At 39.9% G+C, this 17,967-nt stretch overlaps 1 protein-coding gene across 1 annotated transcript; it reads right to left on the reverse strand.

Moving 5' to 3' along the window:
* Positions 1-688: 688 nt before the first annotated feature.
* GLA (galactosidase, alpha) lies at positions 689-16,335 on the reverse strand. Its single transcript, XM_006869116.1, has 7 exons — positions 16,148-16,335; positions 11,197-11,371; positions 4,482-4,659; positions 3,908-3,999; positions 1,749-1,910; positions 1,433-1,630; positions 689-955 (listed from the first exon to the last, which is right to left on the reverse strand). Exons 1-7 carry the CDS (start codon positions 16,333-16,335, stop codon positions 689-691), a joined length of 1,260 nt encoding a protein of 419 aa, XP_006869178.1.
* Positions 16,336-17,967: the final 1,632 nt, after the last annotated feature.

Genomic DNA, 17,967 nt, shown 5'->3' on the forward strand with positions numbered 1-17,967 from the left:
ACTCCCCATCTTGCATCTTGTTAAATCTCATTCCTCTAGTTTTGGTAAAAGGAAGGCATCTTCATTCTATAAACACTAGTTCTGGTGTGGCGATGGACTGCACAATTGGTTTGAACCACAAGGTTGGCAGTTCAAGCTTACCAGCCACTATATAGAAACCCTATACAGGGTCGCTATGGGTCAGAACTGACAGCACTTAACAGTTCCAGATTGTAAGTTCCCATTTATCATGGCTGTTCCCACATGGGTACTTACTTCATTCTGTCCTTAAATTGACAAAAGTTGTAAGCAGAGCTACCCAAATACGTTACCTCAGTAGGCAGCAGTGTAATGACTAGAGTCTGGGTTCAAATTCTGCCATCTATGTAGTAATGAAGCCTTCTGCTCCTGCAAAGATTTACAAACTCGGAAAATCTAGATTGCTCAAAGTTGGAACCACTGCCACCACACCACCATAGAGTGAATACTTGAATTGGTCATGTGGGTTAAAATGAGTCCAATACATGTTAAGCACCTCAAACAGTGCCTAGCACATGGTAAGTATTCAATAGACACCTTTACAAGTAGTTTAAGAGTTTAAGTTTAGAAGATTTTATTCAATAAATGGGAATGAAGGACGGGTAGACAGGAAATAGCATGGTAAAGTCATTTTTAGCATTTTGAAGAAAGTGCTTTGGTGTAGTTTGGCTTAAGCTTGGTTTGTTATCTGAAACAAAACAGTGCCTACGGGATTTATTTTCGTTTTTAAGGTTGAAGTCCATTCAAATAACCCAAGCTCTTTTTTCACAGGGAGAAGCTGTGTGATAAAGCAGGCAGGTTTACAGGCCACTGCTCTACCCACAGAAGTAACTGAAATGGTATAAGAACGAGGTCCACCTAGCTCCTGTAAATTTCTTACAGCCACAGCCCAGGCTAATCTTGAGAGAGGTCGTTCCCACACCTCAAAGTTGTGGTACTGAAAAGAAACCAAAGAATATAGATGTAATAAATTGGTAACTGGCAATCAGTTGCCTCATTTCTTGTCAAAACTCTCAAGTACTTTTAGTTTGAGAAAGAAAAAATTACCCTTTAGCATATTTTAGAGCCCTTGGGTGACACAGAGTGTATTTCTGTTCTGCAACACATACAGCTGCTATGAGTCTGAATCAATTCAATAGCAACAAGTTTTGTTATTTTAAATAGAGTATTTTAGAAATAAAGTAATGGTTCTAAGAATCACAAAGTCTCATTACTTAGTACAAAGAAGATAAACCCAAAACAAAATACAAATATTTTCAACATCTGTACATGTCCTCATATAACAGAATTTAGGCTAAAGAAAACCTTGGTAATTGGAAATGAAGCCAACTTTAAATACCCAAAATGAATATTTGGATGAGTTATACCATAAACTAGTCTCCCATTTTCTCCAACAGAACATGAATTACTATACCTTTCTAAGTAGGTACCCTTGCTTGCCTAAGGGATCCTGGTTGATGGCAATTACATCCTTATTCTGAAGTAGAGCTTTTGCTTGAGGGCTGATGTGCCGGAGGTCGGTAGACATGAATAAGGGAGCCGCCATGATAGCCCAGAGGGCCATCTGAGTTACCTGCTGATCCCAGCTGAGGCCATAGTTGCCAATAATTAACTGGGACAAAGAAAATAGTCAAAATAAGAGAAGAGGAAACAGTACCCACCCTTCTGTAAGTACACTCAAGTAGAGGCTCCTCCCAAGGATTTGAACAAGGACGATTCAAGGTTCTTACCATATCTGGGTCATTCCAACCCCCTGGTCCAGCGATGTCAACAATTGTGGCCTGGTTAGAAGATGACCAGTCCAAAATCTGCTTCACACTTTGCCAGGAATCAGAGACATCATCAAAATTTCGCCAGTGATTGCAGTACTGCCGAATTTCTGTGTAATTAGGCTATGCAAACAGAGAAAAGTTCTTTCTTTTTACTCTCTAATGTGGCGCTGTAGGATATGCAACTTTTTGAAGCACAAAGTTGGCGGTTCAAACCCACCACTCAGAAACCCTGTACAGAGTCATTGTGAGTCAGAACAAAGTGGAAGGCCCTGAACAACAAAATCCTTGTAAGAATGAAAACAGTCAAGTTGAAAAGAGGCAATTGTGGCCTTCTCTAGTTAACAGAGCTCCATCTACATTCCTATTATTGGCATTTCATTGTAAGAAGTATGCTTCAGAAGTAGGTGATAGAGCTTAAAATCGTTGCTTAAAATGTTTTAATACTGTTCATGCTGGAAATTTACCTAAAGGTGTTAAGGTTATGGGTGACTTAGATTTTCGTTACTGTTTTCAAATTAAAAATAATCATGTATTACTTTTATAGTTAGAAATACAAAACTAAAATGATTTAAATAAAAGTAAAAGTTGCAAAATTCCACAGGACTCATCATCATCAAGCATATAAAAACCAATCAGAATCCCAGGCATGCAATTTATTAATGGAATTCATAAAAGTTTACATCTGAAGTTTATGATGGTGAGAATATTTTATAGAAATTAGAAATAAATAGGGATTCATTCATTATCCGATAGTTATCATATGGTAGGAATACAGCAGAGTTTACATTCTAGACAAACATCAACAACACACAGTGCTAAGCAATAGGAAAAAATTACACAAGGCAATGTGATAATAAATGAGTGTTAAGTGCCATTGAGTTGGTTCCAACACACAGCGACTCTGTAAAGTGTTTCTAAGGAGCAGCTTGGTGGGTTTGAACTGCTGACCTTGCAGTTAGCTGTCCAGTGCTGATCCTACATTGCCACTCCAATTAATGGATAGAGGTATATTGTAAAGTAAAGAACACCTGTCTTCTCATTCTTCAAATGTGGCATTTGGTAGGAGACTTCAATAATAAACAGTTGGCCATTTAAAAATCTTGAGGGAAGAACATTCCAGGCAGAAAAAAAAACAAGTGTAAAGGCTCTAAGGCAGCAGTAGGGATGGGATGTATGAAGGATCCAGTGGAGAAAAGAAAACCGGTGTAGCAAGGGAAAGAGTGCTGGAAAATGAGGCAGATCAAATTGGGTCAGGAAGGCCATGGTACGGAGTTTGATTTTATTCCAAATGCAATGGAAGCTCAATGGGTTTTAAGCAGGGAAGGGTTATAATTCTATTTATATTTTAGCAAGATCACTTTGGCATTGTGTGAAACAGGGATTAGGAGGAAGGTGGGTGGGTAGAAAGTAGAAGCAGGTCAGACTGTTACAGCAGTTTCTAGGATGATGAGGGCAGTAGCAGTGGACTGATTCAAGATATACGAGTATTTTGGAAGTACTACTGGACAGGATTGCTGGTGGACAGAATGTGAATGGTGAGATAAAGGGACGAATTAGAGATGACTTCCCGAATGATGGTGGTTTGGAGTATAATTATGAGGGTGGGGAGGGGGAGAAGTGACTGGCTTCTTGGGGAGATGGTAGAATGATAGTTGAAATGGTTAGGGTTTTGTGTCAACTTGACTAGACCAGGACTAGACCAGAGATTTAGCAGTTGGAATGTGCTTATCCCCATGGTGATAAAACCTAATACAGACATAGTTACCACTATGATGAGCAGCCAATTAATTGAATAGATGCTTCCTTGGAGGTGTGGCCTGCTCTCAATATAATGGACACGCAGGAGGAACTTTCCTTTACTGGGGACTTGGGACTCTACTATTATAAGCTCTTTCCTTGATAATAAACTTCTCTTTCTCTCTCTCTCTCCATATATATATATATATATATATATATACACACATATATGTTTCACTGAGTTTTGCTTCTCTAGAAAACCTAGCCTAAGACAATAGTCCTAAGTAAAGTTACACTAGTAACTTTTAAGATTTTTGTGATAGGCTCTCAAGTTCTAAAAATCAGCGATGCTCTATTAGATTCTGGGCTCACGAACTCACCTTATGAAAGGGCCTCACGTAAAGGGGCCATTCACAAGAGAACACAATGCTTCTGCCAGTCCTGTTCAGAGCCAAGGACATTTTCTTATAACCTATATGAGAAAACAATGGGTAAACTAAGGAAAGAAGTGTACAGCCAGTACTTTATCTATTTTTAAAGAAGCTGTTTAGAACGTCGATGCTTATATTTTAAACTAGCAGCAGAGATGGGTGGATGTTTGCTGTTTAAATAGTGTATAGTACCTCCCAGACTGCTGGGATTTGAACCACCAACCTTTCAGTTAGTAGCCAGGTGCTTAGCTGTTAGTGCCATTAATTTACTTTTAGAGGCCTTTCAAAATAAAAAAGTACACTATTAGCCAGGATTAGGCATACATGAATTTTTACATGAATGAATGAATGGGCAAAATGAAAGAAGAGAAGATACTAACAGGCATTAAGACATTGAAAGTCATTATTTCTAGTATTATGACTAGGTATTTAAAATCTACAGACTGGTTCCTTGGATGCATGTCAGCTACCTGGGTAAATTTCTTCCTTTTACTCATGGCTAAATTTCTTGAGTGAAACATACCATCTACCAAATGTGTCAGAGTGTCACAGTAACAACCGTCAAATTTTAGCAGATCTACTCCCCAGTCAGCAAAGGTCTTGGCATCAATGTCATAGTGTCCAAAACTCCCAGGGTAGCCTGCGCAGGTTTTATTTCCTACATCTGCATAGATCCCTAGCTTCAAACCTTTGCTGTGGACCTGAAATTAGAGGAAAGAAAGTTATAATAGATCAAACATGAAATGGCAAAAAGAAAGAACCACACTACACAGGTGCACTTTAAAAGGGATCAGCTTCTTATTACTCAGAAATCCCCAAAATTATACTGTTGTTGCTAGGTGCCATTGAGTTGGTTCCAATCATGCACAACAGAACAAAACACTACCTGGTTCTGCGCCATCTTCACAATTGTTGTTAAGCTTGAGCCCACTGCTGCTGTAACTGTGCCAATTCATCTCACTAGGGGTCTCACTCTTTTCACTGACCCTTCACTTTACCAAGCATTATGTCCTTCTCTAGGGACTGGTCCCTCCTGATAATATGTCCAAAGTATAAGAGACAAAGTCTGGCCATCTTGGCTTCTAGAGATGCATTCTGGTTGTACTTTTTCCAACACAGATTTGTTTTTCTTCTAGCAGTCCATGGTACTTTTAATATTCTTCTCCAACACCATGACTCAAATGCATCAATTCTTCCATGGACTTCCTTATTCATTGTCCAACTTTTACATGCGCATGAGGGTATGGAAAATACCATGGCTTGGGTCAGGAGCACCTTAGTCCTCAACTGGCATTTTTGCTCTTCAACACTTTAAAGAGATCTTGTGCATATTTGTCTAATGTAATATGTCATTCGATTTCTTGACTGCTGTTTCCATGAATGTTGACGGTAGATCCAAGCAAAATGAAGTCTTTGACAACTTCAATCTTTTCTCTATTTATTACGATGTTATTTATTGGTCCAGTGGTGAAGATTTTTGTTTTCTTTACACTGAGGTGCAACCCATACTGAAGGCTGTGATCTTTGATCTTCATCAACAAGTATTTTAAATACTCTTCCCTTTCATCAAGCAAGGTTGTTAATAAGCCTTCCTCTAATTCTGATGCCACATTCTTCTCCATATAATCCAGCTTCTTGGATTATTTGCTCAGTATACAAATGGAAAAAGTATGGTGAAAGATCACAACCCTTGAGCACACCTTTCTTGATTTTAAACCATTCAGTATCCCCTTGTTCTGTTCAAAGGATTGCCTCTTGGTCTTTGTACAAATTCCTCTTGAGTTTCAATTAAGTATTCTGGAATACTCATTCTTCAAAATGTCATCTATATGTAAATGTCTTTCTGATATTCTATACTTTCAGCCAAGGTCCATCTGACATCAGCAATGATACCCCTCATTCCACATCCTCGTCTGGCATTTCCCTGTCAATGTACTATTGCAGTTGTTTTTGAATTATCTTTAGCAAAATTTTACTTGCATGTGATATTAATGATAGCTGAGTTTACTGGGAGACAAAGAAGAAATATGTATTTGAGCTATACCACAAAACTATGAAGAAAGCTATTAGCCAGTCTGATCTTCTTCTGATGGGATCCTTTGCAAAAAGCAATTTAAAATGGAAGAATATGGCATCTCATAGATAGGAAGATTTAACATTGTGAAAATGTCAATACTACGCTAAGCAATCTATAGTTATAACAGAATCTCAATCTGGATTCCAACATCATTCTTTAAAAAGATGGGAAAAAATTATTGTGAACTTTATATGGAAAGAAAAGAAACCTCGGATAAGCATAGTGCTGCTTAAGAAGGACAAAGTTGGAAGTCTCTTATGCCCTGATCTCAAAATTTACTATACAATGGTCAAAACAGCCTACTGTGACAAAAGATACATAAATCAATGAAACAGAATTGAGAACTCAGTAGTAAATCTTTGACAAAGGGTCAAAACACATTAAATCAGGAACACAACAAATGGTGCTAGTAAAACTGGAAGTCAATTTGCAGAAGAATGAAACAAGACCCGTATCTCATACCATATAAAAAAAACAAACTCAATGTTGATTAAAGACCTAAATGTAAAACCTAAAACTATATAGATCATTAATTAAAAAGCAGGGATAAACTTAGGAGCTCTAATACATGACATTCATATGCTGTAAAACATTATAAAAAACATACTGTCATTAGAAGACCAAATAGATGACTTCTTGTTGTGAAGTGCTGTCAGGTTGGTTCCGACCCATAGGACCTCCTAAAAATTAGGCAGTTATATACATCAAAAGATTTCATAGAAAGAATAAAAAAGTAGTCCACAGACTGGGAAGGAGCTCTGGTCACGACCTCAAGGTCAGCAGTTCGAAACTACTAGCTGTTCCGTGGGAGAAAGATGAGGCTTTCTGCTCCCATAAAGATTTACAGCCTCAGAAACCCTATACAGGGTCACTATGAGTCAGAACTGACTCCACGGCACCCTACCACCACAGACTAGGAAATTTTTTTTAACTTTTTATTGCGAATTGAGTGAAGGTTTACAGACCAGATCATCAGCTTTACATTCAACAAATCATATATTTTATTTCAGCTCAAAGATTACAAGTCCCTCCATGCTATAACAGTTATATCGCTTCCTACCTGGGTTCCTATTTGCATTCCACCCACTTTCCTATCCCTTCTCAACTTTCTTTAGGTAAATGTTGCCCTTCTGATTTTGAATGATTGACCATTCCATGGTGAGTATACCTTGCTAGTGTTGTTGTCTTCCTATCTGCTCCCTGAGTGGATAGATCCTTTCCAGATCTAAAGGGTGGTTGAGGGCCATAATCTCATGTTCCTCCAGTCTCTTTCTGACCAGTAAACCCACTTTTTTTGTTGTTGTTGTTATTTGTTTTTCAAATGAAATGTTTTTGAGTTTTGTTCCACATTTTCTCCCACTCTATGCGGGATCCTCTTGTGATCCCTTTCAGAGCAGTTGGAAGTAATAACTGGGCACTGTCTAGTTCTTCTAGTCTTGGAGTCATGGAGACTGGAGTTCACATGATCCATTAGTTCATTGGGATAATTGATCCAAGTCTCTTCTATTCTTATCATTCTTCTTTCTTCCACACATGGAGAGACCAATACCTGCAACTCAGAAGGCCACTTTCCATATTCCAGACGCTACATACCCAAGCAGGATGTAGAACATTGTCTTTGTGGATTAAGTTTTGACAGTTGACAATGGTGTTCCCTGAGATTATGCTCCTGAGCCCCCAGGACCATCAACTCCTTGCCTTAAGATGTTTGATAATAGCTAGGAAGTTTTTATCATTTTGCTTGCTGTATGCTCTACCACATTCATAGTTATGTTTGCATGAAAGGTAAATACTCATATGTAAATATCCTCTTTCAAACTCATATATTTATGGGTGACATAAATATATACATATATACCATTCTTCTTCCTTTACCCTTTCAGCCTATGTCTCAATCCATGTATCTATGCACAGTACTGTAGCTCCAAGGTTGTGTATATATCATTATTTACCTGTGTCCCCTTTAGCCTATGCATACCACCCTATATCTTCACCTATCTTCATTATTCTTCTGCCACCCTCCCTCTTTTTGTATATTGCCAGTGAATTACTCTCCACTCCCTCCCACCCCTGGCAACCATCCAAGAATGTTTCTTTTAGTATGGAAACCTTTTCTTAAGCTTTTACAATAATGGTCTCATACAATATTGGTCCTATTGTGGTTGACTAATTTCACTCAGCATAATGTCCTCCAGGTTTATCCATGTTATGAGGTGTTTTACAAATCCATGTTATGAGGTGTTTTGCATATTTATCATGTGTGTTTATCCATTCTTTCATTGATGAGCACTTAGGCAGTCTCCATCTTTTGCTACTGTGAACAGTGCTGCAGTGAACACTGATGTGCATATATCTACTCCAGTCCTGGCTTATGTTTCTTGTGGATATATACCAAGTAGAGGGAGTGCTACATCATAAGGTATTTCTGTTTCCCACTTTCTGAGGAAGCGCCATACCATGGGGAAAAAAAAGATTTTTGCAATGACATACCAGATAAGGGACAAATATCTAAAATCTATAGAAAACTATAACACCTCTACAAGGAAAAGACAATCCAGTTAAAAAATGGGCACAGGACATGAACAGACACTTCACCAAGGAAGACATTTGGGCAACCAACAAACATATGAAAAAATGTTCATGATCATTAGCCATTATAGAACTGCAAATCAAAGCACCAGTGAGATATCATTTTATCATTTCACACTAGCAATAACAGCGAATTCAAAAAAGCAGAAAACAGCAAATGCTGGTGAGGGTATGGAGAGACCAAGACCCTCCTACATTGCTGGTGGGATTATAAAGTGGTTTAAGCACTCTGGAAAACAGCATGGCACTTTCTCATAAAGTTGAAAACAGGAATACCTTGTGACCCAGTGATCCCTCTACTTGGTTGTTGTTAAGTGCTGTCAAGTCAGCTCAACTCACAATAACCCTGTGTAGGGTTTCCAAAGAGCGGCTGGTGGGTTTGAACCACTAATCTTGCAGTTCAAACTGACCTTGTAGTCCAGTGCATTATCCTGCAGCACCAGTATGTTGTTGTTGCTAAAGTGCCGTCGAGTCAGTTCCAACCCATAGCGACCCTGTACAGGGTTTCCGAGGCTGTAAATCTTTACAGGAGCAGAAAGCCTCATCTTTCTCCCACAGAACAGCTGGTAGTTTCGAACTGCTGACCTTAAGGTTCACAGCCCGATTCGTAACCACTACGCTACTAGAGCTCCTTATATCCACAGGAAATACAAGCCAGAACACTAGTAGATATATGCACACCAATGTTCATAGCAGCATTATTCACAATAGCAAAAAAAATGGAGACAGCCTAAGTGCCCATCAATGGATAAATGATTTTGTTACATTCACACAATGGAATACTATGCAATCTTGAAGAATAACAATAAATCTGCAAAACACCTCATAACATGATGAACCTGGAGGTCATTATGCTGAGTGAAATTAGTCAATCACAAAAGAACAAATATTGTACAAGAACAGTATTATAAAAACTTAAGAAAAAGAAACATAGCAAAAATACAGTCTTTGATCGTTACCAGGGGCAGGAAGGAAGGGAGAATAATTCACCGGCTAGAGGATAGACACCTGTTACCTTGCGTAACAGGGAAGACAATATATAAGAAGGGGGAGGATGGCAGAAAAATTTCAAAAAAAGGAAAGTAATATCATAGGAGAAGTATATACTTCCTATGGTATGACTCCAGAGGCGTCATAATGGCAGATTTCCCCTTCATTAGTGAAACCAATAATCATTTGGTTAAGGTTGTATCCATTAAATTTCTCCAATCAGAGGTAACTTTCCCCTTTGTAAATGCATAACCTGTGTAGTGATTCTTTGAGACCACATAAAAATCCTGCTCAGCAATCACCTTTTAATGATTTTAGTATTAATTGTAATTATTTCCTGAATAAATTACAAGGTGGTTTTTTAAAAAAATATTATTAAAAAAAAGAATTTAGCTTTGGTATTTTACTTCTCCATTTTTCTAGTCATACGAACAGTAAAGGCTAGTGAGTGAGGGGGACTGACCAGAACAAGTAGGACCACCTGGGGGCCTGATGCTAAGCTACACAAGGCCAGGTGTCATCTGTCATGAACATGTGGGGAGGCCAATAAGAACCTTGAGCCTTGAGGCTCAGAGGGGCTTCCTAGTCAGTGACCACACATGGAAAAGTGTAGTGCATCTCTCTTTTACAAACTGTGCCCCCTCCCAGAACTTACCCTATGTGTCCATTTTTAGTTGTAATAAAGTGGTAGCCTTAAGTATGGTGTACTCTATGAATTCTGAGTCATTCTAGCAAATTAACAAACCCACGGGGACAGTGAGAGCCAGCAGGGACTGGTGTCTGCTTATTTGGCAGTGTGGAAGGTGCCGTCCTAACAGGTGATTAGGATCTGAGAAATGCTGCATGGGTGATATTATTGTTAAGTGCTGTCAAGTGGGTACCGACTCACAGTGACCCTATATAGGGTTTCCAAGGAGCAACTGGTGGTTCACAGTCCAGTGCTGATCTTAAAGTGCCCTCCCAGGGTAGCTAGTCTGAAAGACAGTGGTCTTCTAACTTGTGAGATCAGACCTAGCTCTGGATGGCTAGGGTTGGAGAGAGAGTGTGCCATGCAAGTGGCTGGTGACAAGGATGGAAAAGTGGAAAGGTGAAGACTGGGTCTGCTTCCACACTTTGAGAACTGGATTCCTGCTGACCCTTACCATGTAATTAACAATGAAGATGGGATTTGCCCTATGTGCCTCTTGCTTAGTGCAGATCCTGAATGTTAACTTTACAGGGCAGTGATAGATTTAGCTCTAGAATAGTTTGCTCTATATTCTAAAATTCTATTTATAATATATTCCCAACAACTGCTCAAAGCTTATATGGAAATATATACACATACATGCAAGTTTCTTTGTTCTCCTTAGAGAATTCAGTGGTTTAGTGAACAGGAGAACTCCAAGGTGGGCCTCAAGAGCTATTTCAAAACAAGTATCTGCTGATAGAATGAAAATTCCACCTGAGAAGCCTTAATTCAATGTTCAGATAAGAGTAGCTATTCCACTTTCTAAGTGTTAGAAGAGCTGTTTCTGAAAAAAACTCCTATACAGAGTGCTTCTAAGTCCTTAATGGAAAAGAGACTTATCTATAAACTCACATAATGGGCTAGGCGTTCAATCCCACCAGGAAAGCGCTTAGGGTCTGCCTGAAGTTTGCCTTTTGAATTGCGTGTGTGAGCCATCCAACAGTCATCGATGCAGAGGTACTGGTAGCCTGCATCCTTCCAGCCATCTGATACCATGAGATCAGCCATCTGCATGAAGAGCTGCTCACTGAAAAACAAAGTCTAGGAATCACTACAATTTATCCAACAAATACTTGGGTGCCTCCTACTTGTCGGGCACCTTGGGATTTTACTATTTTTTAAACCCAGTTATAGTATGGTAGTGATCACAACCAATAGAAGTTTCATTTCTTTTTCTTTCCCCTCCCCTATCTCTTTAACACCTGAGCCAAAAAAAACATAAACACAACATTAACATGTCCAGTTAACACGTTGTTGTTGTTGCTAAGTACCGTGGAGTCAGTTCCGACTCAGAGCGACCCTGCACAGGGTTTCCGAGGCTGTAAATCTTTACGGGAGCAGAAAGCCTCATCTTTCTCCCACGGAACTGCTGGTAGTTTCGAACTGCCGACCATGAGGTTAGCAGCCCGATTTGTAACCACTACACTATATGATGAAATTGAAAGGCTTTTTGAACTAAGAAGAAAGTTCAGTAAGAAGAACATGAAGTTATTCTCAGAAAGATTTACAAGGCTGACATAATTAAAGTTCCTGTAGATATCAACAATAATCTTATTAGAGCAAAAGATGTCATTTCAACAGTCAGAGAAAAACTCCCCAAATCCCTAAAAATAAACCAAAGAGATGTGCAGGACCCATGAATAAAACTGATGCTCCTACATAATTTGAGCAAGAGACATTTTATTCTTAGGCAAGAAAACTCAATATTATAAAGAAGCTAATTCTGCCTAAATACAAAGATGGTATTTAGCCCACACCTGAGGCATTCATGGAGGTGTGTTTTCAGCATCATGATATCAAAAAGTTAGACTAAGGGCATATTGGTTATTACTGCGTATGTTAGGCAGGCCAATTCTGCAACTCCAGTCTCCTGCTTTTCTTAACGAAGCAGGAAACTGGCAATTTGCTAATAAAGGAACAGCTTAAAACAGGAAGTTCTTGTTTTACCACAGAAATCAACAATGAAGGCTCTGTATGATAAGCACTGGATTATGAACTGCAAGACTGGTTGTTCAAGCCCACCAGCTGCTCCATAGGAGAAAGATGAGGCTTTCTGCTCCCACAAAGATGTAGTTTCAGAAAGTCTCATCTTTCTCCTCAGGTGCAGTTGGTAGGCTTGAACTTCCAACCTTATGGTTAGCAGTGCAGTGCTTATCCTACAGTGCTACTAGGGTTCTTTTAGAATACATGCTATTTTTGTTGCTAAGCACTGTTGAGTTGGTTCCAACTCATAGAGACCCTGTATAGGGTTACCAAGGAATGGCTGGTGGGCTTGAACTGCCGACCTTGAGGTTAGCAGTCCAGTGCTGATTCTATAGTGCCACACCAGGACTCCTCATAGATCAATGGAACTTTTTTTAAAAGTTCCAAAACAGATCCTTCTAGTTATCTGCTATCATGGAACTGGTATATATTAGATGTGACACTTCTTATAAGAGAATTAAGTCCAAATGTACCAATAGTCTAAATGAAATGGGACTGCAGGGTATATCCTTTAGTTGGGCGATGATGCACGGACGGGATGGTAACTATGGCAGTGAGATGATTTATGATGGAATGAATGTAAAACTAATGTTCCCCCATGTAGACTATCACACAATACACAATAAACCATTAAAAAAAAATACTAGTAGAAAATGTGAATAGCTATATACACATATATCCCTGGTTGGCACAAATGGTTTATGTTCCATTTTTAACCTAAAGGTTGGAAGTTCAAACCCACCCAGTGGTACAATGGTATCATGGCAGAAAAGCCCTGGAGATCTGCTTCAGTTAAAACACTATGGAAGTAAAAGAAAAAAAAAATCTCTTTTTGTTACCACAGGTGTGAGGGAAGGGACAATAAGGCATAGGTTGGGGATAGTAACATCATAGCTTGGGTAAAGGGGAGGACAATATACATGGAAGGGGAGGGCAATACGCAAGAAGTGGGAGGGAAGTGGAAGAACAAGGAAGATAGGAGAACTCGTAGGAAGGTTTGCATGGTCTAAATGGGACAGAAGTAAAAACCAAACAAAAACACTATGGATCAGTTCTACTTTGTAACACATGTGGCTGTCATGAGTTGGAATCCATCGATGGCAACTAACAACAACATATATTGAGGTTGTTGTCAAGTCAGTTCCGACTCATAGCAATGCTGTATAGGGTTTCTGAGGAGCAACTGGTAACTCTGAACCGCTGTCCTTGAGGTTCAAACTGATCCTGTGGTCCAGTGCATCGTATAACCCTGAAGTCAGAAGTCAAAAGAGATTAATGACTTTGATTACATAAACAGTAAAAATAGGGGGGAAAATATTTATAACATATAACAGTCCAAAAACAACAACAAAACCAACAAAGACGTTCCAATTGAAAAATACAGAACATAAACAGGCACTCTATAACAGAAACTGTAGAGCCAGTTCAGCATATGAAACGCTGTTCAGTTTCATTAGTATCAAGGGAACGCACATGGAAACAAAGGAAAAATCACTTGTCACCTATGAGATTGGCAGTTTGGGGGATAGTTTGGATATGTGTCAAAAATTTAAATGAGTACTCCCTTGGACTCTGTATTTAGATGATGCACAAGGATGATTAGGGCAGTTTTGTTTAAAATAAAAAATTGAAAACAGTCTGAACAACTATCAACAAGGAATTGCTTAAATAAATTATGGTATATGCATACAATGGAGGAGTTCTGCTATGGCACTGTAGAATAAGCACTGGACTGCTAACCACAAGGTCCATGGTTCAAATTCACCAGCTGTTCCTGGGAAACCCTATTCAGGGTCTCTATGAATCTGAACGGACTCCATGGTACAACAGCATACAGTGGTATACTGTGCAAAGTGTAGGTTTTCATGGGGAAATGCTTTATGTTGTTAAGAGAAAAAAAATGTCACAATTTGCATTTAGGAAGCTCTTGCTCTATGCCACAAGGAGTCCTGGCGGTGCAGTGGTTAAGAGCTCTGCTATTAATCAGAAGTTGGAGAAAGATGTGGCAATTATGGAACTAAAAGAAAAAAAAAAATACAGGGTAGTTCTACACTGTCTTTAGAGGGTCGCATTGAGTCAGAAGCAACTCAAGGACAATGGGTTTAGGGGTATTATGGCACTTTGCTTATACTTAACCACTGCCATACAGAACTGCTACATAGGGTTGGTGAGGCTGTAAAGCTTTATGGAAGCAGATCACTTCATCTTTCCCCTGAGGAGAGGCTGGGGTTGCCACTAAGGTCACATAGCTAGGTAATGACAGGCTAGAATTTGAACCCAGTCAGGTAAAATGCCAGTCTTGCTATTAACCACTAACTACATAAACGTGATCCCATTTTTTACTAAGAAAAATAAATCTATGTTTATATTTACATAGAAACCTATTGAAAGGAAGCATATTAACATTTTAACCATGATTATTTCTGGGTGGTGAGATGGGTATATATTTTCATTATACATTTCTTTATATTTTCATTATATATTTACATTGTACATTATACATTTCTTTACTATTAGTATTTTTTTGGTAGTATGAATGATTAATAATCAGATACACTATTTCCTAGAGTCACAATGGGTTTAGTCTGAAACTTAGAAAGCCAATTTCTTCTGTGACGTCTGAGTAATATCTGACTTGATCTGTAAAGATATTCAGCCTTTGAAAGGGCCTCTGCACCATAGGTGACTTTATTATATCATTAAGCAATATATTAACAATGATTCTTAACCTTTTGTACATCACAGATCCCCCTTCAGATTCTGATGAAAGCTAGAGATTCTCCAGAAAAAATATACATACTCACATTTGCAAATTTATGTTTCTTTTTCGGTGAATTCTAGGCTAAGAATATTGTTCTGTTTGCTTCATTGAACAAGTACAAAGTACTGTATGGTGCTCACACAGTACTTTCATTACAGATGAGTAAACAGATAGAGGGAGGTTCTTTCGTTACAAGCACTCTACCCCTATCCCCAACCCAAACCCCATCTCCAACTCTCAGGATAAAACTGGAACCATACTCTACACTCACTGGGCTCAGAGGGAGCCTCATGCTCTTGATAATGAACTACCCACATACCTGTTTCTGACTGTGTCCTCCTCACTGCTGCATATCTACATGTCGCTAATTGTGGAGCCTCTCTGATGTTAAATTCCAATCTGCCCAGGCTGCTTCTTAATGTCTTCTGAGTCGTTTCCATGAAGTAACTAACAGTTGTTATTCCAATTTACAGACAAGGAATGTGAGGATCAGATCGGTTTAATACCTGTTTTATTTAATATTAACCCTCGTCTTTTCCACGTTAACATTCCAGCCAGATGCCTCACTCAAGGGGAGGAGGCGGAAGGGAGAAGGAAAGAGGGGGATATCGAAGACCATTTGGTCTAACACCCTCGAGTTATCGCTAAGGAACCCGTGACTCAGAAAGGGGAAGAAATGGCGCAGGACTTGGGCCCTTGTCTCTCTTATGCACTCCAACTATGCTCACGAGCAGAACCAGGCACAGACAAAGCAAAGCTCACAATACTCTAAAAGGAACTGGGTGGTAATGGAGGACATCTCGAGCTGGGTGACTAGGCAGGAAGAGAAAAAAGGAGAAGGGGCCGCTGGCCTGATTCCCACCCCAGAGAGGGTTACAGGGAGAAAGTTTATGGTTAGTCCCCACCCGGGACAGTTTGCTGGGGATTTAAAAAAAAAGCAGTAGTAGGAGAGCTCTCCCTCTGGCTCAAGTGTCTCCTCTGAGATCCTCCATGCCCCAAACACACCCAGACAAACACACGGAAAGGCAAAGGAAGGGGTGCGTCTAATATCTCTTTTACCTGATACAATTATCTGGCTCTTGCAGGCAGTTTACGTTGCATAGGAAGCGCTCCCAGTGTAGCCAGCCCATGGTAGGGGTTATCGACAAGCCGTTGTCCAGAGCCCTGGTCCCAGGGACGCCCCAAAAAACTAGAGCTAGTACACTGAACTCAAACACATAGCCCAGCCGCTGACCTTGGCTCATCATCTTCCCTATCATCTTTATCATCCAGCACTGATTTCTTCGGGTAACCTGGACTTTTAAGTTTAACCTTAGAGGCGGACCAATCACGGATGAGTTATTCAATAATGACGTTGTTGTTTCTCAGGCAACTGGGACGGTTATCCCCAGAGGCTGACCAATGATCAGTCATGTAAAACATACGGCAACCTATCGCACTCTTTTGCTCTTGATATCGGCCCGCCCTGTTTCCATACCAGAAGGAAGTGCGGCACCTTAGTGATCTCGAGTTGAAGCTGTGCGTTGCTCACGTGACCGAGATCTCACATGACGTAGGAGCTCACGTGATCAATCGCTTACGTGAGCAGAAGTAGTTCTGGTCGTCGTCTACCGCCTCGCTATAGCCGTTCGAGGGCAGAAGGAGGAAAATTATCCGATATCTTAGAGGTTGGTGTGTGGGTGGGAACTGGGGACCTGGGGGTGATGATGATGGAGAGCAAAGCGGGGTTTGGAGGCCGCCTCCGCCTTTTTAATTCTTTTCCTCCCCCTCCCCCCCCCCATCTCAGTGCCGGGAAGCCGCCTTTGCTGCGCCTGGTGGGGAAATGGTGGACGTTCGTGACTGTATGTGGTTTTTTTTGTATCTCTCTGCCTGGGCGGGTATCAGGGGATCCCTAAGAGGAACCAAAAGGTGAAAAATGTTTGAAAACTACGGCTTTGAATTGGAAAAAGCAGAGCTCGAGACCAGTGATTTGAGTGCTGGGCCACCCAATTCAAGCGCTCCAATCCTCACCGTCTGATTGTCTGTCTGTCTGTAGGGGGAGGCACCAAGTGTATTTTATCTATGGAGTCAAATGTCGGCAAATACTGCGTGCCTGACGGGCGCCAAATACATGCTTTTACTGAATTAAATAATTAAATAACGTTTCCTTTTCGGCTCGTAACAATATATGTTCATTCTCCAACATTTGAAAAATAATAGTGTACTACAAAAAAAAAAAAAAAAAAAAAAAACTTACTCCTGGAGATAACTACTCTCCATTATGGTGTATTTTTCTTTCCAAGAAGAAAATACACTTACTCCACATGTCATAACTATTAAAGTGTGGGTTTAACTCTTGCAAAGGGCTTCAAAAGTTCATGAAAAAATCCATTCTCTCTCAATTCTATATTTCTGTGAACTTTTAGAAGTCCCTTGGTATGTGAATAAAAATTTTTAGCTCTCACATGGGATCGTAGTTATCACTTTAGGTATCGGTGATCATCTCAGGTGATAAAATAATGAAGCACAACTTCCTGTTACTACAGAGGATCTGTTAAGGCATACTGTACTTTGTTGTTGTTAAGTACCGTCGAGTCGGTTCCGACTCATAGTGACCCTGTATAGGGTTTTCGAGGAGCAGCTGGTGGGTTTGAACTGCCCCGCCTCGTGGTTTGCAGCCCAGTGCTGACTCTACAGCGCCATACCAGGAGTCCATAGAGTGTTTTAGGGACGTTAGGGTTAGGTCATAGGATGACCCTAGGGATAAGACAGGCAAAAAAACAGTCCTTAAATCTGCCAGTTAGATCTAGGATAGTTTATAGAAGACCACAGTAGATGCAGCGTACCAGGCACATAATAGGTAATTGTTGTTGTTAACTGCCATTGAGTCAGTTCTGACC

The sequence above is a fragment of the Chrysochloris asiatica genome, unplaced genomic scaffold (genome assembly GCF_000296735.1).
Source record: "Chrysochloris asiatica unplaced genomic scaffold, ChrAsi1.0 scaffold00126, whole genome shotgun sequence".
In the NCBI taxonomy this organism is placed as follows: Eukaryota; Metazoa; Chordata; class Mammalia; order Afrosoricida; family Chrysochloridae; genus Chrysochloris; species Chrysochloris asiatica.

Coding starts and splice junctions, on each gene's coding strand:
- GLA (XM_006869116.1), bottom strand. CDS start 16,335: ATGATGAGCCAAGGTCAGCGGCTGGGCTATGTGTTTGAGTTCAGTGTA. Junction 1,911..3,907: donor ACGTGAGGCCCTTTCATAAG/GTGAGTTCGTGA, acceptor CTGTTTGCATAG/CCTAATTACACAGAAATTCG. Junction 1,631..1,748: donor GTTGGAATGACCCAGATATG/GTAAGAACCTTG, acceptor TCTTTGTCCCAG/TTAATTATTGGCAACTATGG.